The sequence below is a fragment of the Sturnira hondurensis genome, unplaced genomic scaffold (assembly GCF_014824575.4).
Source record: "Sturnira hondurensis isolate 20B ecotype Veracruz unplaced genomic scaffold, ASM1482457v3 Scaffold0008480, whole genome shotgun sequence".
Classification (NCBI taxonomy): Eukaryota; Metazoa; Chordata; class Mammalia; order Chiroptera; family Phyllostomidae; genus Sturnira; species Sturnira hondurensis.
In genome coordinates this window covers 1677715-1703178 of record NW_028081111.1, presented here as the reverse complement: position 1 = coordinate 1703178, position 25464 = coordinate 1677715, and the positions used below count along the sequence as shown (strand labels likewise).

The window sequence follows — 25464 nt, the reverse complement described above, 5'->3', positions numbered from 1 at the left end:
CATCTCTCTGTGACTCCTCACTCACCACTCTCCTTCACAGGCATCTCCCACCGTCACCTGTCTGATCACTTGTCGGAGTTGGTGGAGCAGACCCTGAGTGACTTGGAGCAGTCCAAGTGTATCAGCATAGAGGACGAGATGGACGTGGCACCTCTGAACCTGGGCATGATCGCTGCCTACTATTACATCAACTACACCACCATTGGTGAGGGGCTGGCAAGAGCTGCTGGCTGTCTGTGGGGAGCCTTTCTCTGAAGGGGCACAGTTTTCTGGGACGAGATGACGGGCTTCTGGTGCCCATGTCTATTAGACAGATGTACTGCAGGGGAGGGCAGGGGTGCCCAGACAGTTAACTCTTTCCCCTGCTCCATTCTGCTGCTTTTGACTCCTCCTAAATCTTGTGTGTCCGTCAGAGCTCTTCAGCATGTCCCTGAATGCCAAGACTAAGGTGCGAGGGCTCATTGAGATCATCTCCAACGCTGCTGAGTACGAGAACATTCCCATCCGGCACCATGAGGATAACCTCCTGCGGCAAGTGAGGACACCTCGGCTTCAGGAGAATGGCTTGTGTGCCCAGAGCACGGGATCTGTCACCACAGAAAAATCCCAACATGCCCCTGTCACCCACCCCCACCCACCTCTGAGTTTTGAAGGGTTGTGAGTCTGGGGTGGATGGTACTTTGGGTTTGAGAGCTGATCTCAGGCTGCGTCACGTGTTTTCATCACCAGCTATTTTTCTTGTGCTTTCCAGTTGGCTCAGAAGGTCCCTCACAAGCTGAACAACCCGAAGTTCAATGACCCACATGTCAAGACTAACCTGCTCCTGCAGGCTCACCTGTCCCGAATGCAGTTGAGTGCTGAGCTGCAGTCAGATACAGAGGAGATCCTCAGCAAGGTAGAGTGTGGGTACAGTGTGCGCCTGGGTGGGAGCACCCACAGGGGCCTGTGAAGTAGCAGTTCTAACCCCTCTCATCCCCCGCTCTTGTGCTCCTACCCAACTCAGGCGATCCGGCTTATCCAGGCCTGTGTGGATGTCCTCTCCAGCAATGGGTGGCTAAGTCCTGCTCTGGCAGCCATGGAACTGGCCCAAATGGTCACCCAAGCCATGTGGTCCAAGGACTCATACCTGAAACAGCTGCCACACTTCACCTCAGAGCACATCAAACGTTGCACAGACAAAGTGAGCTGGTTCTAGACTTGGCTGAACCTGAGAGCTGAGTGTCCTGGACTTGGGGTGGTGTTGGGGGGAGAGTCGCAGCGGGGGAGACTCTTGGTTCTGTCTGGTTTCTCTGAAGGTGTTATCCTTTGAGATGCTAAAGAGCCTGGCGAATGTGGGCCATATTCTCTCTGAAGCCATGTCTTTAGATGGCTGACTGTGTAGGCTGGAAATTAACAGCCGCTTAGAGCCTGTTTGATTTTTCGTTAGCATGTGGTTTCTTCTCCCCTGACCTCTGAATACCCTCTGCAGGGAGTGGAGAGTGTTTTCGACATCATGGAGATGGAGGATGAAGAGCGAAATGCACTGCTCCAGCTGTCTGACAGCCAGATGGCAGATGTGGCCCGCTTCTGTAACCGCTACCCTAATATTGAGCTGTCTTACGAAGTGGTGGACAAGGACATCATTCGCAGGTGAGCCCGAGAGGGCCAGGTTCCCTGCTGTGGGATCCTGTTGGTGTGCTGTGACTCCACCACCCTGGCACTGATGTGCTGCCCTGCTTTTCTCCCCATCAGTGGCGGGCCCGTTGTGGTGCTGGTACAGCTGGAGCGGGAGGAGGAAGTCACAGGTCCTGTGATAGCACCTCTCTTCCCACAGGTATGTCTTGGTAGCTGGCTTTTCCGGGTGTCTGCTGGAGGCCTTTTATCCACTGGTAGAGTCTGAGTGCAAGGGTGCATTGTCACTTAGGGTGGGAGGTTTAGAGTAATAGTGAAGTCATGAGGCATAGAGTGAAAAGTAATCTCGTGGCTATTGGGTTTTTTGTCTTAATTTTTTAAAAAATTTTCACTCAAGGACATTTTTTCCATTAGTTTCAGAGAGAGAGGAAGGAAAAGAAACAAACATCAATGTGAGAGAAAAAGTCAATCATTTAGTTAGCTCTCATATGTGCCTGGACTAGGGCTCATATGGTGCCTGTACGAGGATTGAACCTGCAACCTAGGCATGATCCTTGATCAGGAATTGAACTGCAAATCTTTTGGTTACAGGGCATTGTGCTAATCAACTGTCCCACACCGGCCAGGGCTTCCTTGAAACAGTTTAGGCCCTGGCTGGTATGGCTCAGTGGATTGAGCACTGGCCTTTGAACCAAGAGGTCACTGGTTCGATTCCTGGTCAGGCCACATGCCTGGGTTGTGGGCTAGGTCCCTAGTTGGGGACACATTCCATATGTCTCTCACACATTGATGTTTCTCTTCCTCCCTTCCCCTCTCTCTAAAGGTAAATGAATACAATCTTTAAAAAACTTTTCTTCTTTATAAAAACAGTTTAGATGATTGGTCATTGTTAAAAATAGCAGTTGAACATTATTGCCAATCTGTGACTATTAAAACACAAGTTGTCTTTAACCTTAAATGGCTTCAGGACAGTTGGACTTTTCTAGGTGTTTCTTCTCTCTCGTTTCTCACTGCCACTTACTGTGCTTCCAGTTGCTTGTTTTTTAACACCAGAAAGAAAAGCTGGTTCCTTATTTGGGAGAGTAAATAAAGGTTGAAAGCTGAAACCAGATACACTAAGTTTAATTTTACAATCTGGTTTAATACATTCTGAGAAATGCTTTGATTTGGAATTCTTGGACTTTCTCAGAGTGGAGTGGCCAGTAAAAGTTTCTTGATAGAGGCAAGGCCCACCTTGGATCCTCTCTGTGGGTAGGCTCGGCTCTGCCTTTGTTTTGAATCCGGCAGAGTTGCCTTAGAAAGGTGTCTGAAGAAGCTCAGAGCTGTTGGGCCAAATAGTCTAGATGTCTAACAGTGGAAAATCGGAAACAGTGGCAAGTAGTGAATAGAGAAGGTACTTTGGGACAAGGAAGTAAGCCTGAACCAAAATATGAGTCTGCCTGCTACTTAAACACTGAATTCATTTGAGATGCTTTATAATAGTTGCAAAATCTTAGTTTTATCAAATTAAATTTCAAGACGGAATTTTAAAAAGCTCTTTCTGGTTTGTTTTCCTACTTTTGTAACCATTCTCATGGTTGCATGTGACTGTTAAGTACTGTTGTGTGTTGAAATTTTTGGCTTCTGGTCACTGCAGAAACGTGAGGAGGGCTGGTGGGTGGTGATTGGAGATGCCAAGTCCAACAGTCTCATCTCTATCAAGAGGCTTACCCTGCAGCAGAAGGCCAAGGTGAGTGTCCACTGGCCCAGAGTTTATTCTGATAGGGGCAGGGTGTTCTCCGTGTCCTGCTCCCCTAATTCCTGCCTGTTCTCTCTAGGTGAAGCTTGACTTCGTGGCCCCAGCCACTGGCGCCCACAACTACACTCTGTACTTCATGAGTGATGCTTATATGGGATGTGACCAGGAATACAAATTCAGCGTGGATGTAAAAGAAGCTGAGACAGACAGTGACTCGGATTGAGTGCAGAGGCCTTGGCAAAGAGGAGCTGAACCTGAGTTAGGAACTTGGACAGTTCTCTGGGATCACAGCTGTGGGGACCAGGTCTGTGGGCAGGGAGAACTGCCAGTCAGTGCAGGTGCTGTCCCTGCCCACTCTCACTCCATTTCCCTCTTGCTACTCTGCCATCCAGGTGTTGGATCCAGTGTGTGCAGGTGTCATGTAGCTGTTGAGCATAAACTGTACGGCATTTTTAGGCATGCTATAGGTGGTTCTTTGAATAGACGTAGACATTCTAAAATAAATTGGAGAAACCATTTGTCTTTGCAGTGATTGCAAATCAAGTTTCTTTTCTCTAACTTGAGGCTTTTGGTGAAAAAGATTTAACCACTGAATTTAGGATTAATGTTTCTGTAGGACAAGGCTGTTCTTTGGGCTGTCACAGGCAGTCGTTCATTCAGCAAGTATGCAGGAACGGTTAGGTAGCTTCTTTTTAGTCAGTATACCTGGGCCCCCACCTTGTTACCCAGGTATCACCACCACGGCAGGGACTGGGCTTCAGGGAGAGATCACAGACTAGAAGTTCCTCAAGATCTGTAGTTTGCCTGCCCCCCAGCAACAAGGACGCAGCACCGGAGCGACTGAAGGGCACCAGCTGGGCGTGGCCCGCGTTTGGTACACTGATAGTGTGATCTCGATCTGTAAAATTTCCTCTTCAAATTCTTGTCTCCTGTTCCATAGGAGTAACTACATAAAACTAAAAGATTCTCAAGGCTAACTTCCTTGGGTCAGCTGTTTGCAGATGATTTGGTCTTAGGAAGGAACCCTTTACACTATAAAAATTAAGAGCCCCAAAGAACTTATTATCCACTGATACTTACTATATTAAAAATTAAAACTGCATTAAAATAACTTATGTTGACTTTCTATAAAAAAACACAGGCAGAATAGTGGCCTGTAATGTTTTTGTAAATCTTGTTCCTGATTTAAAAGAAGCCCGATTCTTGTAGTTGCTTCTACAATTGTGTTACTTAAGTTGAAGCTGACTATACACATACAGTTGGAAAGGAAGTTTTTAATAGCTTTGGAAACTGGCTACTTGATGCCATAATGATACTCTGCAAGTGAGTTTCTCAAGTGCAATGTGGTATCTGAAACTTTATCAATGAGCTTCCTATACTGTTACATTAAGTCCACAGGTCTCTTACCTCTTGCCCATGAATGATTCTGTAACATCACACATTCATCATTTGGAAAATGTTGATTCACTGAATCATGCAGATCTTTCAAATGTCGACACACTTCATCATACAAATCACATTTGTTAGTATCACCACCAATCTCAGAAGAATCTAAGTATAGTGGTACCTTGGTACTCATCATTTGTTCCAGAACTCATGATGAATGCTGAAACTGAGTGCTGAACAATGAAGCATTTTCTTTTGGTGGGTGTTGGCTGACTCATACAAGTTGTAGCAAGCGCTGAGTGCTGAAACCTATTTTCCTGGAAAATGCAACCAGTATAGGGTTGGATGAGTCTGGAGCTGATGCACACTGAGGTGCCAAGCTCATGGTGTCTGTCCAAGTTTTCCAAAATTCTAAGTTTTGCTTGAACGCTTCATCGTTGGCAGTGCTGTTTCAGTTACTCTTGGTGTGAAAGGCTCATTCATTTCCCAGAAATCCTCTACCAAGTAGTCAGGTTTTGATCCTATAATTTGCTACAAGTAAAAATGGTACATAGCTCAGCCTGCAATTTAGCTACACAACTAGTTTTCCTCAAGATACATTTCACTGTGCTGTCTGCATGCTGCCATTGTTACAACGTGGCAGTGTTCCCTTTCCAAGGGTCAAAGTTTTATACGATTTGTATTTATCCTCAGACATTTCTAAGTGGAGTTGGCAGTACTTAGCTCTCGGGCACTCCGGACTCCCAGGGATCTACAGAGCACATTTGAGAAACACTGCTTTTGGTATTGCCCCAGCTGTCTCTTCAGTCTACGGTCATTCCTTCTGTGGTTTAAAAATCAGTGAAGTCTGTAGCTTTGGGGAACAGTCCTCAAACCAAAACCCCTATCAGGTGACAAGACAACTTCAGTGAGATGGCAGAAGTGATCGCTTATGGCAGTATAATTCCCCTTTTTCATTATCATTCTAAGGAGCTGTATCAGAAATCTTTTTCCTACTTGTCCTCACCATGGAAATTTAATGCCACAGATGTACTGTGTTGTGTACTGTGGTCCCTTAGATGACCACAAGCTATTGTCTCTAACGTTAGTTTTTGTCCTCCACCCAAGTACCAATTTTCAGCCCCATTGAGAATGTATGGCCTGAGGCCAATAACTAGCTTTTAGGGTTCACACCCTTCCCCATTTATTTTTTGGCATTCCCTGCAGTCACAGAATATCCAAGAGGGTTTCTAAAGGAAAGCAGAGGTGTCTTCAAACAAGTCTACACCAAAAAATAAATCCCTCAATATTTATCAAATGTCTTAAATGCAAGGAATTAGAAATCAGGAAGGTAGGACCTATTTCAGAAAAGGGCTCATCATGGAAATGTTTTAAATTGTGAATGTCCTAATAATACAAACATGACTTGGGACTCAAAGGGATTATTTCTGTAAGGCTCACAATTTCAAAAAGGTCTGAGATACAACCCTCCTACATATAGACATGGTGATTGTAAGTGTCATACTCACCCTGCCCCCATAACTTTCTTAACACTGTGAGCTAAAGGGAAGCAAAATCCGTGGCATAACTACAAAGTACTGCTGTTCTGTAGTTGTTCACAAAGGGCCCCACATTGAAGGAAGGAAACTGTGTGGTTCTGTGGCCCTGCACATCTACCCAGGTCGGACTGGGAGAGAGCCAAGTTAAATGAAGGCCAGGGTGCTCCTTCAGGTCCTCTTGGGCTAGGAAAGTCTTATGATTCTGTCCTAAGTAGAGGTGGCTCAGAGGACTTCAGGCGGCTGATACTTCCAGAAGGCCACCTCCCCATCATCACTGCAGGAGGCCAGGAGTCCCTGCTGCTTGGGGTTCCAGGCCACACAGTTGACATCCTGGGAATGGGCCTGAGGCAAGTGGGCTGTCAAGGAGAAGGTGGGCTGCTGCGGATCTGAGCCAGGGTCCTCCTCAAACACTCGGATGGCATCGTCCCCACAAGCTGTAGCCAGGGCCCCAGTCAGCGAACACCTGAGAAGAACACATGCATCGGCACATATGCCGGTGGCTGCTCCCTCCCCAACCCAGCAAGTTAGTATTGAGATACTGATTCTAGAGTCCTTGGGCTGGCTTTCTTCCCAGGCTTCAGCTAAGAGCTCTCATTGAAGAACTCCTGTAACTCATACCCAGCCACAGACATCACCCCATAAGCATTCCAGGTCTGCCATCTAGGTGTTACCACCCAAAATAATTAACCTAAAAAACTACCAAAGATTCTGATATACACTTTTGTCATTAACATAGGCAATTCCCTTTGTCATGAAGTCCGTGTAACCATTTTTTTAAAGTGATATATTGGGCCACTGAATTTTATCACTTGTCTATTTCTGTTATTCCCAAATGTTTGCTAATATAAATAAAGCTTAGAGGCACATTAACTTTTTTCATTATTTAGGACTATTTCTTAGGGATAGATTCTTAGGGTCAGAACTGCCCCTGACTGGCTCTCATATGAATAGCATTGGCTTTTATAGATTCCATAAAGGTAGAGTCAGTTTTACCAAACCATAAAAATCCTGGCCATGAATCCATTTTCATTAATGAGTATTGCTGGATGGTACAATGCTGTGTGATCTGCAAAGGCCAGTACTGCCCTCACTGTTTGGGAACTTAATGCAGGTGCAAACCTGGGTCTGAGTCTGTTGTGGACTCTAGTGAACCTGGGCCAGCCAGCTCCAAGCCAGCATGGTGGACAGTCTGGCCTGTTCTGAAGAAATAAAGGTGCTGCTCTCTATTCCAGTGCACTCTCCAAGCGGGCACAGAGGTCTGACTTTTCTAAAATGTCTCCAAACAGTGGAGGGGTGAGTGGAGATGGGGAAAGGAGATGGAGGTCTTACCAAGCGATGTCATAAATGGTCCTGGAGTGGAAGCCTGACAAAGTACAGATACATTTCCAGCTGGGATCAGAGCTGCTGCATGTCACCCCTGCACAAAAGATGAATCTAAGACACATCTGTGTCCCGGGCACCTCAGAGGACTAAATGCCCCACTGTACAGGAGATCCTAATTTGCCCTCCCTCACTCCAACCCTCCATCACCAGTCCTTATCTTCATTCTCCTGTCCCCATCTTCACCCATCTGTCTTACATACTGTGGCCAGATGGCATTTTTACAGAATTCTGGGAAGGAAATGTCCTGTTCTTGAAAACAAACAAACAACCAACAAAAGAAAAACCCTTTTGCTGCAGACTATTTCTGACTAGGTAGCCTGCCTTTGAAGGCCACCCAACAGCCAGCCCAACCCACCTTATTTTTCCCCAAATCTTTTATATACTCTATGCTTCACCTAAAGGAATCACCACTTCTGGAGTAGACCTAGGCTTTCCCATCTTTAATGCCTTTGCTCATGCTGTTCTGTTTTTACCCAGAGTTCTCTTCTTGTGTTGAAATCCTACACACCCTGGCCTGCCCGAGTAGCTCAGTTGGTTGGAGCCTCATCCCTGCACCAAAAGGTTGTGGGTTCGGTGTCTGGTCGGGGAGCATCCAAGAGGTAATTGATACATGTTTTACTGACATTGATGTTTCTCTCCCTCTCTCTCTACAAACGATAAAAACACATCCTCAGGAAAGGATTAAAAAAAAAGTCCCCAAATCCTATACACCCCTTCAAGTTCTAATGAAAAGGGCCTTTCTACATAGCCTTCCTTGATTCTTCTAGCACTCTCTGGTGCCCTCCCATGGCACATCTCCCTATTTACCCCAGTTTGCTGTGCTTCATCTGTGTCTTAGCCCCTGAGCAGACTATCAACTTCTTGTAGAAAAGAAGTTGTTCTGTGTCTTAGCCCCTGAGCAGACTATCAACTTCTTAGCTCTACACCTGTTCCCTCACCTTGCTCATTGCCTGGCAGATACTGGTGCCAGATGCGCACAGTACGGTCATCACTGCAAGACGCTAGACGCTGGCCACTGGGGTCAAAGGCCAAGCTCCATACGGTGGATTCGTGGCCCTCAAGGGTGGCACAGCATACCCAGTCATCCTCTTCCTCCCGATAGAGCTTCACTGTGTCATCATAGCTTGCAGAAGCTAACAGCTGGGGATGTAAGAAAACACAGCACTTATGGCCCAAGAGTTGCCTGTGGTTCCAAAACCTCTCCCTGCCAGGACAGGATAGTCCTAGGGAGCTTTGTAACAGGGATTAATGTCTTTTGGCCACAGATAGAGTTCCCTATAAAAACTAGGTTAAGGCTGAGGGGCAAATGGGGGCTGGGGACAACCCTCCATACTAGAATTCCTTCCCAGCGAGATAATCTGCCAGACTTTTACCTCCTGGCTTGGGTGCCAGACCACATGCTTGACATCCTGTGTATGGGAGTTGAGGACACTGACACATTCGTACTCATCTTCTTCATCAACTGTGGGAAGAAAACAGAAAGGAGCCCATGAGCTGACCCTGTCAGGGTCACATAGTCTGTCCACTGGCTCCCAATTGCACCTAGAGGGACCTGGACTTACCTTCCCAGACCCACACACTCTTATCTCGACTGCAGGTAGCAAGGAGGTTACCAGATGGGGCCCAGGCCACTGACTTGACTTCATTTTCATGGCCTTCCAGGGTGGTCACACACTGTGACAAAGGAAGAGGGACAAAAATCAACAGAGACCCCCGACAGCCCACTGACCCAGGTTGGCTCAAGTTCCCTTATCAGTCCTGGAGAGCAAATGGCCAACAACCCTGGTCCCATCCAGCCTGGTTACCTCAAAGTCATCCTGATTCTTCTTCCAAATACAAGTGGTAGCATCAAAGCTGGCAGAGGCCAAGTAATTGCCACAGGGAGACCAAGCCACCTTCCGCACAGTGCGCTGGTGGCCTTCAGAAAGGACAGATTTGCAGATCCAGTTGTCACCTAAAAGCAGAGGCCAGGCCAGGCATTGCGGCTGGGTGCACCAGAAGACACTGAAACACTATCAGTGCCATCTGACAACTAAGGCTAGTAATGGAGCCAAGCTGGAAGCCAAGTCCAATAGGCATATTTAACAACATGCTTTTAGGAAGAAGTAACTGCCCCTACTTCCTCTGGAGGCATCCTATGGGAAGTCACCCTCCTAATTTAAAAAAGTCAGTGGCTCCCATTTGCTCTCGGGATAAAATTTAAACTTTGCCATCGTCGCAAATTACTCTGCAGGTTACTTTCCACTGCTCTTCTCTCCTCGTTTTCCTGCCTCAGCAACTATCACAATTTCCTCCACAGTTGTAGGCTGTCTCCTGAGGTTCTTGCTTCCAGTACTTGTCCAAAAAGTCTTCTCGGAGTGGCTCGAGACCACGTCGAGGTGGTCTCTTCCCACTCTCCCTGGGTGCACCCCTAGCCCGGCACCCGCACTGCAAGCACGTGGAACTCCCGACAGCGGGATAGCGCGCCCAGGCTGGGCCTTACCCTCCGTGCCCCAGATGCGGACACTGCGGTCGCCCCCGCATGAAGCCAGCAGAGTTCCCGCGGGGTTCCAGGCCAAGAACCAACAGCGCGAGTCTGGGTGCGCCGGAAAACGGCGCAGCAGCACCAGCGAGTCCTTCATGGCGACGTGACGCAGGACGCGAAGAGGGGAAGAGCGCAGGCGGCTGATCCCAACGCGCAGATTCCCGCGACCTCCCTTGGCCTCCCCGGCCGCAGGTAGGCCACTTACACCTCAGGACCCCGGTGGACCTGGGAAGGGAAGTATCCTCCAGTACCGCCGCGTTCCCCCCTGGGAGTTGTAGTCGACCTCCAGCCGGGCGAGAAGCATAGAGGGACGACGTGGAACTACTAGTACCGTGAGGCCCCACGCAGGGAGGCGGTGGTGCGTCAGCCTGTGGCGCTTGCGGAGACTGGGCGTGGAGCGGGAGGAGGCGGAGGCAGAGGAAGAGGAAGCGGAAGTGTGTCGGGATCGGGTTGGTCCTGGTGTTTGGGTTTTAGGGCCTGGGATCGCTCGACCTCGGGTTACTGAGGAGCCTGTGACCGGCCGGAACGTCGCCATCCCCGAGGCCTGCTGACTGGTGAGGAACAGCGATTGGTGGGGGAAGGGCCTTCTCCGTGCAGAGGTCGCGTCCCAGAGCGCCGTTCCTGGATCCTGGGACCCGGATCCCTGCGGCCCAGTCTAGTCCTCCTTCCCTTGACATCCTTTGGCTGAGACTCCGGGTCTGGGTCTCTCTCCCACCAGTAACCCATATCTCCGCCCCGTTCTTCCCAGTTCCCAGGCAGTTCCTAGCTCTCTCCGGGTCGTCATTCTGCATCTCCACTCCAGTGACCCAGTCACCATCCCCGCCCCCTGAATGTCTGCAGCCCTCTTTTCTCCTCCCGGCCCCTGGCCCCAACCTGCCCAGCCTCCGGTGTCGGCCCTGGCAGCCCTGCGCCTTCCTTACCTGCTTCCTCCTTGGAACAGGCAGACTCTGCGCTCCGCGGAGATCGGCGGCGAGCATCAGCGACTCCGGAGCGACGGCGGGCGGCCCCGGGCATGTACGCCCCCGGAGGCGCAGGGGTGCCCGGTGGGCGCCGGCGGAGGAGCCCGGGAGGCAGCGCTCTGCCCAAGCAGCCGGAGCGTAGCCTGGCCTCGGCCTTGCCCGGCGCCTTGTCCATCACAGCGCTGTGCACTGCCCTCGCCGAGCCTGCCTGGCTGCACATTCACGGTGGTACCTGTTCCCGCCAGGAGCTGGGGGTTTCCGATGTGCTGGGCTACGTGCAGGCGGACCTGCTGAAAGGTGAGACCACCGCTCGCCGGCCCTCTTCCGCTTGGGCAACTAGGGCTCCTTGGTGGGGGGTAGAATGTAGTGCGGACTGGAGCTGTGGTAACTAGGGCAAGATTCGGTTGAAGGAAACAGCCCCATTGTTGCCTGGCGTTCGTGCCCACCAGGTGGCTCTTGGGGGTCCGGCTTCTCATTAATTAGATGTTATTCAACCAAGCACCTACTCTTCATGCCACAGTAATCGGGACTGCTGCTATTTTAGGATTCTGCCTGAGGAAGGGCGCTGTATACCAAGAGAAGACAAGGGTGCTGGGCATTACAATTAGCCGTCTCTTTTTAAGAAACCTGGGATGTAGGAAGATTTCTTTAGGGCAGCTGATTCATGAACTTTTAATAAAGCTAGATTTTAAAATAGCTTTATTTCTACAGTAGTTGGATTTTTATTATAGAAAAGGGGAGTCTGTGGCATTTTAGCTAATCTGGATTCAGTTCCAGCCACAGTAAAGCAATTGGAGTTTGGCTCTTGGAACCCTACATCTGTGCCCTACTGAGGCGAGGTTTCTTTGTTCTTCGTGTTTTCCAGCCTGGTGGGCAGAGAAAGGGGAAAGGAACTAGGGACTGGTCAACTTACTGGACACAGGGGAGGCTACCCAGGGCAGGGGGGCAGTGGCTGCAGTCCCAGGGAGCCCCATAGTTGCTCCTGCCCACCACTTCTCCAGCAGTGAAGGTACAGGATTGTGAGTGCAGGATTGTGCTACCTGGCTTTTACCCGAAAAATGGTCAGTGGACCCACCATAGCCCTTAGTACCAGCACAGTTCATCACCCCTATTGTCTTTTTAAAAAATTATTGAGGTGACTTTGGCTACTAGGGTCATATAGGTTTCAAGTGTACATTTCTGTGATACATGATCTGTATATTGCACTGTGTGCCCACCACCTAAAGTCAAACCATCTTTTGTCACCATATATTAGGCCACCTCCAGTCCCCATCCCTTTCTCTCTGGTAACCACCACATTGCTGTCTGTGTCCATGAGTTTGTTTGCTATCCGACATATGAATGCAATCACATAGTTCTTACCTTTTTCTCACTGACTGATTTCACCCCCTGGTCCTTTGAACCATTTTGAATTTTCTCCCTGTGCCACTCTCTGGCTGTGATGTGTTTCAGGTGTTTGCTGCCCCATGTCTCAAAAGCTATAATGTTAGATACCTTCATGTCGCCTCTTTAAGGATTCAGACATTGGGTTTTGGTGAAAAGGTCAAGTTCTCCTCTGTGCCTTGGATCTTATACCACTTCTACAGGTCTAGGCTGAAAAGCTGTATCCTTGTGGCCTAATGTTGTATTTTTCGGAGAGTTCTCTGACTTGCAACTCTTTTGAGTTTTTGAGGGATTAGGATTAGGATGATTTAGAGAACAGGATGGGGACTTCTGGTTTGTTCCCAGTCTGTTCCCTGATTCATTAAGACAGAAGGCTTTGTGACCTGCAGTTTTTTCTCTGGCACGTAGGTGAGGGCAGAAAGGCCATCAAGCTGGAGTTGAGTCTGGATGGCTTTTCTCTTAGCACAGTCCCCTTACTTGCCTTCTTTGAGGCACAGCTGCCACCATCACTTCATCTAGACCCCTTGGTATTTCAGTGTTTCAAGGGCTTGTTGCACCTCCAAACCAGGAGAGAGTTCCTGATGTTTCTCCCATTCAGATAATTTCCAGGAGGCTCATGAAATTCATCCTACGCGGGGAGAGGCAGTGTGATCCCTGCTCCGTATTTCAGAAATCCGGGAAACCGCGTCTCAGAGAAGTGAAGTCACATCTCTCAAGGGCCACACACCTGGGGGTGGCATAGCTGCATCTGCCTCATCTACTGACCCAGTAGAAAATGATTTTTTTTATCCTTAGTTTTACTTCAGCTGTCATAGGAATGATCTCAGGGTTATTCTGCTTTGGTGTATATCCTTCTCAAAACCATGTAACAAAATAAGTTCATGGTGTAGGTTCTTCTTTGTTCACGTGTATTTTTTTGGAACTTTTTTCTACTTTAAGTGCCCTGACCGATGATTGAACATGCAACCTTAGTGTATTGGGATGATGCTCCACCAACTGAGCTACCCAGTTGGGGCCCACATACATCTTTTTATATGTACATAAAGCATGTTGCCTTAACCTTTATGTTTGCTCATCTATTTAGAGATCTTAACCCATGGACAGTTTTGACCTGTGGCCATCTGTTTGGGCATTGCAAGCTAGGAATACTTGGTGTCCATTCATAAGAGAGTTGACAGTGGCACCTCATGAGCTATCACAGAAGGTGGCAAGGGATCAGGAGGTCTTGATTGCTTCTCTTCTTTTGCTCTGTAATGGTTGAGTTTTGGGTACCCAGTGGGCTTTTAGACATGCTCTCCTGTGTGATGATGCTGATCCTCAGGGCCTAACAGATGTCTTAGAATGATAGCCATTTCTGGTGCCTACAGATGCTTCCAGAGGGAGAACAGACCCTATCAGGTCTCTGCAGGTGATCAGAAGCGTGCCGGGCCAGCAGGCTTTGGAGCAGTACCTTCCTGTTTCTCTTCCCCCTGCCTGAGTACCAGGCATTGTGTTCAATACATTTCCTCCCCTCTTCAGTTTCTCCTAAATGACACCTTCATTTGGTAGGTGCTGTCATGACCACCACTTCACAGTGGTCTTAGGCTCAGGGAGGCCAGGTGACTTGCTTAAGGCCACACAGCTGATCAGTGTGGTGTGGCCTCTACTCTTACCTGCACACCTTAGTGATCTCCAGCATCTTTTCCTTTTATCAGAGCCGTGCAAGTCCTTCATCACCTCAGCGTTCAGCTCAGGTTGGTGATCTGGAGGCAAAGCCACTCACCCTCCTGCAGAGCCCTGTAGGCTTTAGCAAATGCAGACTGGCTCAAATAATTGTGTCCTGAATTCTCCCACTCCCAAGGGGTTCCTGCTTCTCACACCTGGGCTCAGGTGCAGAGATATACCCAGACCTCCAGTAGCCCCAGATCATGGGACCCCAGATAATCGTTCCTTCTGCACATTATTCCCTCTTGGCCTCTTAAGTGTGGCCAGTGAAGGGCAGCACTGACAGCAGCCTTGGAAAGCACCTTTGGGGAATGAGGAAGTCTGGGATTTGAGGTCAGGAGAATCATGATTGACAACAGGCCACTGGAAGTTCAAAGGCCAACCAGAGGACCGGTATGCCGGAGGAGTGGTGACTGATGCAGCTGGTACTCCCGAGTCTTGTGGGGCCTGTCCTTTGAGGCAGCTTGCCTAGGACCATTGGTATCTGTGGTGATGGGCCAGCCAGGCACTAGGGGACCCTGTTGGAGTTGTATGTCAGAAGCCCGCCTAAAAGCTGAAGTCACAGTAGGGAGAGGCTATGCAGGTGGGGTGGATGAGTGCTGAGAAGTCCTGGGTGGTGGGGAAGTGCCTCTAACTCACAAGGACTCAAGTGAGGGGAAGAGAAGGGAGATGGGACAAAAAAAGGAACCTGGCCAGGAGCATCTTTAATCTTCCTGCCTGCAGCCTGTTTGGGTTGGGAAGGGGTGAGAGCAATGGGCAGGTAGACAGGAAGAGCCAGGCCTTCAAAACAAATCCTGCCCCATGACTCACTAATGACCTTGGGCAAAGTCAGTGTCTTGGGATCTTATTACACAACAGCTTCCTTTTTCCCTCTTGACTGGAGGGGGCAGCCAAGCAGTAGTTAGGAAAATAAACAGCACAACTGGAAGGTAGGATGTGTGGCCTCTCTTAACGCAGTGTAGTGGACTACGCCACTGGTTCAAATTAATTAATCCATTAACTTTTAAAAGTATATTTTATTATGCTACTACAATTGTCCCATTTTTCCTCTTTATCCCATTCCACCCTGTACCCACCTTTCCTCCAGCACCTCCCTCCCCTGCCCTTAGTTCATGTCCATGGGTCGTACATATAAGTTCTTGGGCTTCTCTATTTCCTATACTATTCTTAACATCCCCGTGTCTCATGCTTCTTATTCCTGTACCTTTTACACCCATTCTCCCCGTCCCCCTAACCACTGATAACCCTCCTTGTGCTCTCCATTTCTGTGATTCTGTTCCTCTTCTAGTAGTTTGCTTGGTTGGTTTTTGTTTTTTAGGTTCAGTTGTTGATAGTTGTGAGTTTGTTGTCATTTTACTGTTCATAGTTTTGATCTTCTTTTTCTTAGATAAGTCCCTTTAACATTTCATACAGTAAGGGCTTGGTGGTGATGAACTCCTTTAACTTGACCTTATCTGGGAAGCACTTGATTTGCCCTTCCATTCTAAATGATAGCTTTGCTGCATAGTGTAGTTCATGGCTTTGAATACTTCTTACTTGTAGGGTTTTTGGGGTGTTTTTTTTTTTTGAGAAATCAGCTGATAGCTTATACGAACTCCTTTTTAGGTAATTCTCCTTTCCTCTTTCTGCTTTTAAGATTCTCTCCTTATGTTTAATCTTGGGTAATTTAATTATGATGTGTCTTGGCATGTGGTTCCTTGGGTCCAGCTTATATGGGACTCTCTGAGCTTCCTGGACTTGCATGTCTATTTCCTTTGCCAGATTGGGGAAATTTTCCTTCATTATTTTTTCAAATAAGTTTTCAATTTCTTGCTCTTCCTCTTCTCCTTCTGCCACCCCTATGATTTGGATGTTGGAATGTTTAAAGTTGCCCAGAGGTTCCTAAGCTTCTCCTCATTTTTTTTAATTCTTGTTTCTTTATTCTGTTCTAATCGAACATTTATTGTTTCCTTTTGTTCCAAATCATTGATTTTAGTCCATTTCCTTCCCTTCACTGTTTGTTCCCTGTATATTTTTCTTTATTTTGCTTTGTATAGCCTTCACTTCTTCCTTTATTTTGCGGCCATACTCAACCATTTCTGGGAGCATCCTGATTCCCAATGTTTTGAACTCTGCATCTGATAGGTTAGCTATCTCTTTGTCATTTATTTGTATGTTTTGTGGAGCTTTGATCTGTCCTTCATTTGGGCCTTTTTTTTTGAATCTTGGCACACCTGTTATGTGGTTAGGGGCCGAGCCTTAGGTATTCACCAGGGTGGGGCAACCCACTTCACTGCATTGTGATACTGTGTATGGGAGAAGGGCCGTAATAGACCAGTGCTGCTATCTTCTCTCTTGCCCTGTTTTCAGTTACTCCCCCTGCTACCCACAAGCAGATTGTGTGCTTTCAGGTGCTGATTCCCGGGTGGGTGGGCTTGTGTATGTTCTAGGACCTCATGGATCCTTCCAGCAGACTCTCTTGTGAGACAAGTTTCTTGCCACTGCAATCCCCCAGGTTTCTACAGCCAGAGGTTCTGAGGCTTTATTTTGCCTAGTGCAGGAACCCTGGGCTGCATGGTCTGTCTTGTTCCCCAGTTGTTCCTCTTGGCTTATCCACACCTGAATACGGGACTGCCCCGTCCTTTAGCTGCTGCCTCAGCAGCCTGCTCCACCAGCCACTGCCTTGCCCAGCATCTTCTCTGCCCTGGCTGCCTGTCTCCACCCTTCCTACTGGTCTGGATGAATGTTTCTTCTTTAACTCCTTGGTTGTCAGACTTCTATAGAGTTCAATTTTCTGGCAGTTCTGGTTGGTTTTTGTTTTTTAAATGTCTGTTAGCCTTCTTTTGGTTGTGCCAGGAAGTGAAGCCTATCTGCCTACTCCTCCATCTTGGCCAGAAGCCCCTACATGGTTTGAATTTAAAAGGAGGACCTTGCCCCATGTGCCTTTTCTCCCCACAAGTGAAATAATACCTACACAACACTGAGGGATTCTGTCTTCTCAAGGGAGCAGATATTTGTGGTCCTCTCTGCCATGCTGATGTCTGGCAGGAAAGGATGAGCTCAGTTCTAAGCATGTCCAGGATCCTCTGTCTGTCTTCTCTGTGCACTAAGCTCCTTTGTCTCATGACAGACCACCTGGGCTGTGGGACAGGCTCCCAGGGTATCTATTAGCATCACTATAGAGAAGTTCACACTTGGTTTCTGCATCAAGCCCAAGGGTTTATTCACAGTTTTGGAGTGGGGTAAGACAGTCAGTCACATTGAGACAAAACCTGTTTGGCCCTGGCCAGTGTGGCTGAGTTCATTGGAGCGTCATTGCAGTAACAGAAAGCTTGTGGGTTCAGTTCCCAGTCGGGACACATGTCCATGTTGCAGATACAGTCCCCGGTCCCTGCACATACGGTTCCCTGTCTGGGAGACAACCAATCCATGCTTCTGTCTCACATTGCTATCTTTCCTTTCCTCCCTCCCTCCCTCTCTTTCTCCCTTTCTCCCACTCTATAAAGGAATGAAAAAAATTGTCCTCAGGTGGGGATTTAAAAAAAAACCTTGTTTGAATTTGGGTCAAAAGCCCCTTTTTTGTACCCCATCACCTTCTGATGGGGCATATCCTTACTCTGGCTTTTAGGGGTTCTTTCTGTGGCTCACACTGGCTGTAAACAGGAAGAACACACTAGGACTGACACTGCTGTGGCCAGTGAGGAGGGGCCAGGGCAGTTAACAATGCTGAGCCTTTATATGACAGATGAGAGAGCAGAGACCAAGGGCAGTTAAATGCAGTTAAGTGACACGCTGTAGGTAACATATGGTCTGTGGTAGGTCTAGGATTTGGTGCCAAGTCCAGTGCCTTTGTGATTTCCCTACTGCTTCCCAGAGCCAGACTCTGATGGCTACAGAGGCTTAGATCGATCGCACCAACCAGTTTTTGCTCAATAATCCCCAGTATGAACACTTTTCATTCTTTAACAGCCCAAACCTATTTTGCCTGGAAGGGATTTTGTGCTTCCAGCTATTCCCCTCTCTCACTTAGCAGCTGTTAGCTTTGTGGGTAGCTCTGAGAGCATTTATACTAACTTTTGTCCCAAATGCTTTAGGATTTATGGATTATCCCCATCAGGGAAAGATAAAACGTCCGGGACTTGGTGATTCTGAGCATCACAGTGCCAGGGAGCCTGCCCTGGGTTTGGAGTCTAGCTTTAGTTTGGAGACTAGCTCTGTAATATGAGACCTGAAAGAAGTCACTTAATTTCCCCTAGCCTCTAATCCCTCATCTGAGCTGCACAGAGTGATAACTGACCCATGTGGCTCAGTTGGTTGGGTGTCATTCTGCAAGGCGAAAGGCCACAGCCTGGTCAGGGCACATGCCTGGATTGTGGGTTGCGTCCTCAGTCAGGGCATGTACGAGAGTCAACCAATCGATGTTTCTCTCTCACATTGGTGTTTCTCTCTTTTTCTCCCTCCCTTCCCACCTCTCTAAAAAAGTAAATAAATAAAATCTTAAAAGATAACGTTTGACCTGTCAGTGTGCATAGGCTGTTCCTGGAGGAGACAGTAGAAACTGCCAACAATATTTGTCTCTTGGGAAGGGCAGTTCGACATCTGGAAGAGAGGGATGTCTTCTCTGAAACTTTTTATCATGTGCTATTCTTCCTTATTATTAAAATAAGTGTATTATGAAACACAAGAAACATGGGAGAGTATTTGAGGGGGGCCCCCCCAAAACTGGAATTATGTTCTGGAGGATGGGCCCCTTGTAGTACAGGCTTTCCCCAGGAAGTGAGTGTTCTAGGAACCTATCTATATCAATGTACCAGCTGGCATTGTTGTGAGAGGCTGTGTTGGGCTTCAGTGAAATTATTTTGAAGACTTTCAGTGTGTTTACCCATTTCATGATGGGTGATTTATGAGTGTACCTGCCCACACTGTGCTGAGTGTTCAGCAGTCTTTGACCAAAAACTGTATTATCCTTGTGCCCCACACTCCCTGTCTACCCAATCTCACCCTGAGTGACTTTCTTTTTTTTGTTTCCCTGTGTGAAGAGTCCTCAAAGGGAAATGTTTTGCTGATTTGGAAGAGGTGAAACAAAAATGGCAGAAGCACTAAAAGGCATTAAAGTTGACGAGTTCAAAAACTGTATTGAGCAGTGGAAGTGTCAGCAGGTGTATTGCATCAAATGTACTTCAGTATTTCGAAGGTGACTGAAATATAAATAATGTAAGAATAAATACATGCTTTTAAATAAATAAATTCCGGGATTTTTAGGGTTCCCCCCTCATATAATAGATGTACATTTTTAAAAAGCTTTTTAAAAAAAGATTTTATTTTTATTTATTTATTTATTTATTTATTTTTAGAGAGAGAGAAGGGAGGGAGAAAGAGAGGATAACACCAACTGGTTGCCTCTTGCGTGCCCTCAACTGGGGACCCGGCTCGTAACCCAGGCATGTGCCTTGACTGGGAATTGAACCTGCTACCTTTTGGTTCCTAGGCCCATGCTCAATCCACTGAGCCACAACAGCCAGGGCTAGATATACATTTTTAAGGACAATAATAAAATGAACCTCCTGTACTTAGTATTCAGTCTAAGAAAGTATCTTTGAAGTCACTCAGCATTACTTTTTTTTTAGTTAAGACTGGTGGTTAACTTAAAACTTAGTGGGTCTTTATAAGAACCACAGTTAAAGCCCTGCTCCAAGTGCCTAGCCACATTCAGCAATCTGAACACAGCCTGCTGCAGAGTGTGCTGTAATCCCTTGCACCCTGCTACTCACACTTTTGTCCTGCCCCATCTCTGCCTCATGCCATGTGGACCAAGAAGAACTACCTCGGGGAGCTTTTAACAATATTCAGAGTGAAGCCAGGAGACAGTCCCTGTCTGCAGGAGCTTTTCTTTCACCGAAGCCTCCTGCAGGCCCACAGCATGACCTCTAAGCTAACTACAGAGCTGAACGAAGTGGAGGCAGCGCTATCGCACAGGCAAGCCTTCTGGGAGTAAGCAAACACCAGACTGGGTGATTGGGCCCAAAACAGATGGTCAGCTGACCAGAGTGACAGATACCTCTGAGGGCAGCCTAGTGGATGACCTACAGCCATACCATGGGGGCATCAGTCTGGTGTGGGCTCAGCCACCGTCTGCCTAGCGAAGTCTGGGCCTGAGGCAGGTGTGTGTGCTGTCACAAAGGCCGAGGGTCTCTTGGTATCTGCTTTGGGTCTGGGATCTGTCTGAGACCCCATGATGCCAATGTCCCTTGGTTTGAGTCTGCTTTGTTGGCTTCATGTCTCCTACTTGGGTTCTTGGACTTTTCTTCTCGCTCCCTCTTCTTCTAGGCCCAGGATTTGTGTTTCTGGGAGTGTAAGTCTTAGGCCACCTGAGTGTGAATTCTATAGGCTGCTTGTTAAAATCCAGATTCCTAGGCCTTGCTCTAGACAGAGAGCTCAGAATTCCTGAGGCCTGGGAACATGCTTTCAGTGAGGACCCTGGTGACTGTGATGGGCACTGGAGAGTGATGACCGCCGTCTCCCAGCCTCATCCTGTGGACAGGACTCAGGGAAGTAGCCTAAAAGCTAAGTCCTGCCAGCGCTTTTCAGATTTTACTGAGTCATTTGATGGCCCATGACCTAAGTGAAAGAAGAGCTTGTCGGTGGCTGGAATAGAGGAGGGAGAGGAGGTTAAAGCACGTTTCCTGCTTTTTATTGAAGCTTCAAATGGCTTCTTTTTAGATTAGCCTTTATTCTGTCTGTGTGATTCTGGGAGCTGTGGCAGTTTGCACAGATATCAGAGGGGCCTGAGGGTGTTGTCTGGATGACACTGAAACGAAATAAGAATGGTATTGTGCTCCTAGGGGGAAATCTGGCTTGCTCTACATGTCTGGTGTTCAGTTGTCCTGGGCTCTCTCTTCACCGTGACCCCAGGGACTCTGAATGCGGGGCCTCCTTTTTCAGCATCATCTTCTTCCTTGGTTTACTCCCTCTTTTGGTTGAGTGTGTGCCCCTCAATAGCTTTGCCCTCATTTTAAAAGGTATTTGGTGCTGTCAGTTTCTGAGTCTTTCAGGCATTTGTGGTGTAAATCTAGTCATGTTTTAGCTTTCCCACTTTGAGCTGGTATTTCAGCTTACCCAGTCTTCTAAGTCAGTTCTAAGTCCCTTTACTTTCCAGTTTCCAGAATTGTGTTTTGCCCCTCTCCCCTTTGTGTGGGTTTATGCCTTTAAATTTTTTTGTTTTGTTTTGTTTTAGGTAGGGTTCAGGGAGTGAACAAAGATAAATGTTGAGGTCCAGACTACCATCTTTCCTAACTTATTTAGTACTTTCTTATAAGGGTACATTTTTCTAAATGACTAACCAAAAGGGGATGAATGAGTGGCTGGATAGAAAACTGACATTGATTGACCTCTAGCCTTGCCTCTCTGGCTGTCAGCTCTGTAGTTAGTAAGCAGTTCCTGCAGCGGGGAGCATGCTTTAGCCGAATGGGCTGATGTGTAGGGTTGTCAGGGACTTTAAAAATGTTTAGAAGACTGTGGCAAGTACAACGAAATGGAGGTGTGCACTTAGATTGGCTTTGTTGGAAGGGGAGAAAGGGAGTGCGTGGGAACAGTGAGCAGGGTTCCTATCTGTTAATTCAGGTGCTGTTCAGCCTCCTCTTTGGGCCAGCTGGGAGCAGGAGTTATGGCTGCTCTCTCCAGGATTCCCCGGCTCTCCATGACTGTGACTGAGAGGGACAAACTACCAGGTTGGGACTTCTGCTCCAGGGTGCTGCTTGGGGTCCTAAAATTTGGTTCTTCCCCTACAGACTTTTGCATGAATCTCCAGACAGTGCTGCTCCTGCGGGTCATTGCCGCCTTCTGCTTCCTGGGCATCCTGTGCAGTCTCTCTGCGTTCCTTCTGGATGTCTTTGGGCCCAAGCATCCAGCCCTGAAAATTACCCGTCGCTATGCCTTTGCCCACATACTCACAGGTAAGCCCAGGCCTGCTCCCAGTGGGGGAGGAACTGCCACAGGGTGGGGGCAACTGTGTGGAGTTGCAGGTGGGGGTGGCAGGTTCTCTGAGAAGATACCAGTCCAGATGCTTATTTCAACTCTAGCCTTTCCTAGAGCACTAGGGTGTGCTGGCAGCTTGCTTTCATCATTTGCCTATATTCCTGGCTCAGCTGTTGGGAGGGAATAGTGTTAGAATTCCTGAAGAAATCTCATAGATCTCCATGGGCTTAAAGTTTAGCCAGGCTCCCAGGACCTGGAATGAGCAAGGAACGGAGCAGAGTGTCTCACTGTGTCTCCCTGGAGAGCATGGTCTCATCAGATTCTTTCCTCTCCCTTTGCTTTCCCACAGACTAGCCTCTGCCATGACCAGGCTGGGTGTTGATTTGATTGGTGGTGGTGCCAACTCAGCTCCCAAACTGCATGACCTTGTCTGCTCCTTTCAAGCACTCACTGATTTCTAGCAGCCCTCGTATTCCAGTTCCAGGTTCTTAAGACTTAGAGACTCTGCCTGGCCCAGGTGGGGTCAGGCATCTGTCCCCAGCCTCAGCCTAAGAACCCCATGACCATGGAGAGCCCCCCTTGCAGTCTCCCAGGGCTTGCAGGTTCTCTGACAGATGTGGGTTTGGGTAGAGAGGCAGCAGTTGGGTAGAGAGGTTTGGGGTTTGGGTAGAGGCTGCAGCTGGTTCCTCAAGCATCCCAGTTTCAGTGTACCTGCTAACCCCCTTTCTGTGCTCTCCGTCTGTCCCCCAGTCCTGCAGTGTGCTACCGTCATTGGCTTTTCCTACTGGGCTTCCGAACTCATCCTGGCCCTGCAGCAGCAACATAAGAAGTATCATGGTTCCCAAGTGTATGTCACCTTTGCTGTTAGTTTCTACCTGGTGGCAGGAGCTGGCGGAGCTTCAATCCTGGCCACGGCAGCCAACCTCTTGCGCCACTACCCCACGGAGGAGGAGGAGCAGGCCCTGGAGCTGCTCTCTGAGATGGAGGAGACCGAGCCCTACCCCTCGGAATATGAGGTCATCAACCAATTCCAGCCACCCCCAGCCTACACACCCTAATGCCAGCCCAGGCTTTCTTCCTCCTGCTTCTCCTCCACAGCTCCTCCCACACCCAGAGGAATGCCTTCCCACAGCAGGCATCGCTGGTAGGATCCTGACCCTCTTCACCAAACCTTCCCCAGGAGAGACTCTTCATTTTGGGTTATTCACGTATCCCTGCTCTTGAAACCTGGGATTCACAGATTTTATATCATGCACTTTCCCCCTCTTGCCACCTTCCTGTCCCTGAGGTCACTAGTCATTACCAACCAGGGATTGTCATAACAAGTTTTCTCCATGGGCCATACCTTTCAGACCAGAACTTTCTTTGGGAAGCTGCTGACAGTGTCAGCAGGACCCAAAGGAAAGGGGACTGTGCCCTGCGGGCTTCCTTCACGATGGTCGTGTTTTCCCCGCAGCTGCAGCTGTGAGCTGACCCTGCCCCCATTCCTTCCCAGAGTGCTCAGTGCCAGACCTTCCACTCTGCGGATTTCTCTGCACTTTAGTCTTTGGACTTCCCATGCCCTGGTTCTGGTTTGACAGGGAGAAGGAATTACTGTTGGGAAGCAGAACCAGTCTTTTCTCCACCTCCCGCTGGCTTGGGTGGCAGGAGCCCCGGCAAGGAGAGACCACGGGATGTGGGCCTGAGGCCTCCTGGTGCCCAGAAAGGATCAGAGTGAAGGGGTCTGAATTTCCAGCCCCTTCAGCTTTTAAAATTGAGTGGTTTTAAAGGGAAAAAAACACAAAACAAAACAATAGCAACAATAACCTGTTTTTAAACTAGTGAAAAGACGTCTGTCATTTTTCTGATATTTATCCCATTCTTTTGGTTTCTGCAGTGTTTTGGGCCATAGCTCCTTCCAGCCCATAGTAGTTCCTCCCCGAACCTCTCCCAGCAGAATGCAACCCTCTTCCCTTGTTCCCTCCCTCCTAGTGGCCTTCCTGTAGAACCCAGAGCCCCATCAGCAGAGGGGCTGAGGACTATGGCCTGTCTGGCTGGCCAGTGTGGTGCTCCTCAGGACTGTGGCACTGAGATCTGACCTGGCCTCTGTGCAGGGACAGGGCCACAGCAGGTCAGGAAACCCACCACTCTCCATATAGGAACCACAACCAGTGGGCCCCATTGTGTGAGGTCAGACTGGCAACCTGGTTGTGTCCCTCAGGCTTAGTGCCTCCCCTAAACTGTGACTTGGGGCAACAGCTTGCTGCATGCCCCCTCCCCTTCTTGAATGTACTCTGGCCTTGCAGTGTGCTACTTACTGGCTCTTTCTTGCCCAGCCATCACTCTGCTTTTCTGTTTGCCACACATGGCCTTGGGTCAGGCTGAATCTTCTGCTCTGAGATTGACATAAAAGTCAGAGAAACTTGAGAGACCTTCAGTGTGGATCCAGATGGCCAAGCTTTGGAATCAGTGTCTGGTGCTGAGCTGAAAAGCAGGTGGATCCCAATCTCCTGCTACAGGCGACAGAGCAAGACTGGAGAATGGACACTGCTGTTGAACTGTGGCGAGGAAGGATCTGTCTCGTGTCTCCTTGCGGACTGCCTCGGGGTGTCTGGACATATGCCTGTGTGGGCAGTGAAAGGCCGTGTCTGCACATGAGTGAGTGGCTGCCTGGAGTTCACTGTGATGCCAAAGTGTGTCCCATCATGACTCTCACACTTCTAGACTCTTCTGTTAGGCAAGAGAGACTTCGGTGTGATACCTTCACACAAAGCCAAGAACCACATTTTTTTGTCTCTCTGTCAAGTCCTCATTTGTCTTTGGCAGATATCCGGGGTGTGGCCAGCCCTCACTTGATTCTGGGTGTCTACAGGGAAGATCAGGATACCAGGCACCAAACATGCAAGCCAAAGGGACCAGTCTCATGAGGCCCCCGACATGATTCTGTGGACTGTTCCATGTGATTCAAAACCCATTTTTTTATTAGACTTCCATGCCTCTGACCTTTCTCTTTCCCCTACTATTCTGACACTGTTGTATAAATTCCCCTGGTTGTGTTTTTTTCTTTTTAAGAAAAAATAAAAAAGCAAAGACAAAACAAATGAACAGAAACCACAAATAAGAATATAAATGCAATGACTCCCTGTCATTTTTGCGTGACGGTTTCCCTGAGTTGGTTTGTTCCCTTCCTCTTAGAGAAGCAGGAGAAACTCATGAAGTGTGTAACTAGAAAAGTCAGAGGGAGTGCAGGTTCCTGCGCCGTGGAAGGCACTGCCACCCAGATGTGCCTCTAAGCTGACACCACGC

General features: G+C 48.4%; 3 protein-coding genes across 5 annotated transcripts in view; 2 read left to right on the top strand and 1 right to left on the bottom strand.

Annotated features, from left to right (window-relative positions):
- SNRNP200 (small nuclear ribonucleoprotein U5 subunit 200) overlaps nt 1-3877 on the top strand; it is a 28183-nt gene extending 24306 nt beyond the window's left edge. The window contains exons 38-45 of the mRNA XM_037054992.1: nt 41-205; nt 414-535; nt 752-895; nt 1004-1180; nt 1469-1629; nt 1732-1813; nt 3248-3340; nt 3429-3877. Of these exons, the coding sequence (XP_036910887.1) occupies nt 41-205; nt 414-535; nt 752-895; nt 1004-1180; nt 1469-1629; nt 1732-1813; nt 3248-3340; nt 3429-3572 (1088 nt within the window). The 3' untranslated portion in view covers nt 3573-3877. The remainder of the gene's footprint in view (nt 1-40; nt 206-413; nt 536-751; nt 896-1003; nt 1181-1468; nt 1630-1731; nt 1814-3247; nt 3341-3428) is intronic.
- Nucleotides 3878-4608: 731 nt separating this feature from the next.
- CIAO1 (cytosolic iron-sulfur assembly component 1) lies at nt 4609-10445 on the bottom strand. Its single transcript, XM_037054998.1, has 7 exons — nt 10139-10445; nt 9462-9610; nt 9219-9330; nt 9030-9118; nt 8595-8796; nt 7603-7690; nt 4609-6736 (listed from the first exon to the last, which is right to left on the bottom strand). Exons 1-7 carry the CDS (start codon nt 10275-10277, stop codon nt 6496-6498), a joined length of 1020 nt encoding a protein of 339 aa, XP_036910893.1. The 5' UTR covers nt 10278-10445; the 3' UTR covers nt 4609-6495.
- A 151-nt stretch (nt 10446-10596) lies between these two features.
- Nucleotides 10597-25236, top strand: TMEM127 (transmembrane protein 127). 3 transcript variants are annotated; one of them, XM_037055000.1, is made up of 4 exons: nt 10597-10734; nt 11125-11436; nt 21993-22157; nt 22930-25236. In XM_037055000.1, the coding sequence occupies exons 2-4, from the start codon at nt 11193-11195 to the stop codon at nt 23235-23237; spliced, it is 717 nt and encodes a 238-aa protein (XP_036910895.1). In that variant the 5' UTR covers nt 10597-10734; nt 11125-11192; the 3' UTR covers nt 23238-25236. The 3 variants fall into 3 exon arrangements, with proteins under 3 accessions (XP_036910895.1, XP_036910894.1, XP_036910896.1); XM_037054999.1 differs by having other exon boundaries at nt 11121-11436; XM_037055001.1 differs by lacking the exon at nt 10597-10734 and adding an exon at nt 10939-11045 and having other exon boundaries at nt 11083-11436.
- The last annotated feature ends 228 nt before the right edge of the window (nt 25237-25464 follow it).

Excerpts from the sequence above, each read along its gene's own strand:
- TMEM127 (XM_037055000.1), top strand. The coding sequence starts at position 11,193 with ATGTACGCCCCCGGAGGCGCAGGGGTGCCCGGTGGGCGCCGGCGGAGG. Across the intron at positions 11,437-21,992 it reads GCAGGCGGACCTGCTGAAAG|ACTTTTGCATGAATCTCCAG; the intron begins GTGAGACCACCG and ends CTTCCCCTACAG. Across the intron at positions 22,158-22,929 it reads CTTTGCCCACATACTCACAG|TCCTGCAGTGTGCTACCGTC; the intron begins GTAAGCCCAGGC and ends TCTGTCCCCCAG.
- CIAO1 (XM_037054998.1), bottom strand. The coding sequence starts at position 10,277 with ATGAAGGACTCGCTGGTGCTGCTGCGCCGTTTTCCGGCGCACCCAGAC. Across the intron at positions 9,331-9,461 it reads AGAATCAGGATGACTTTGAG|TGTGTGACCACCCTGGAAGG; the intron begins GTAACCAGGCTG and ends CCTTTGTCACAG. Across the intron at positions 9,119-9,218 it reads GAGTGTGTGGGTCTGGGAAG|TTGATGAAGAAGATGAGTAC; the intron begins GTAAGTCCAGGT and ends TTCTTCCCACAG.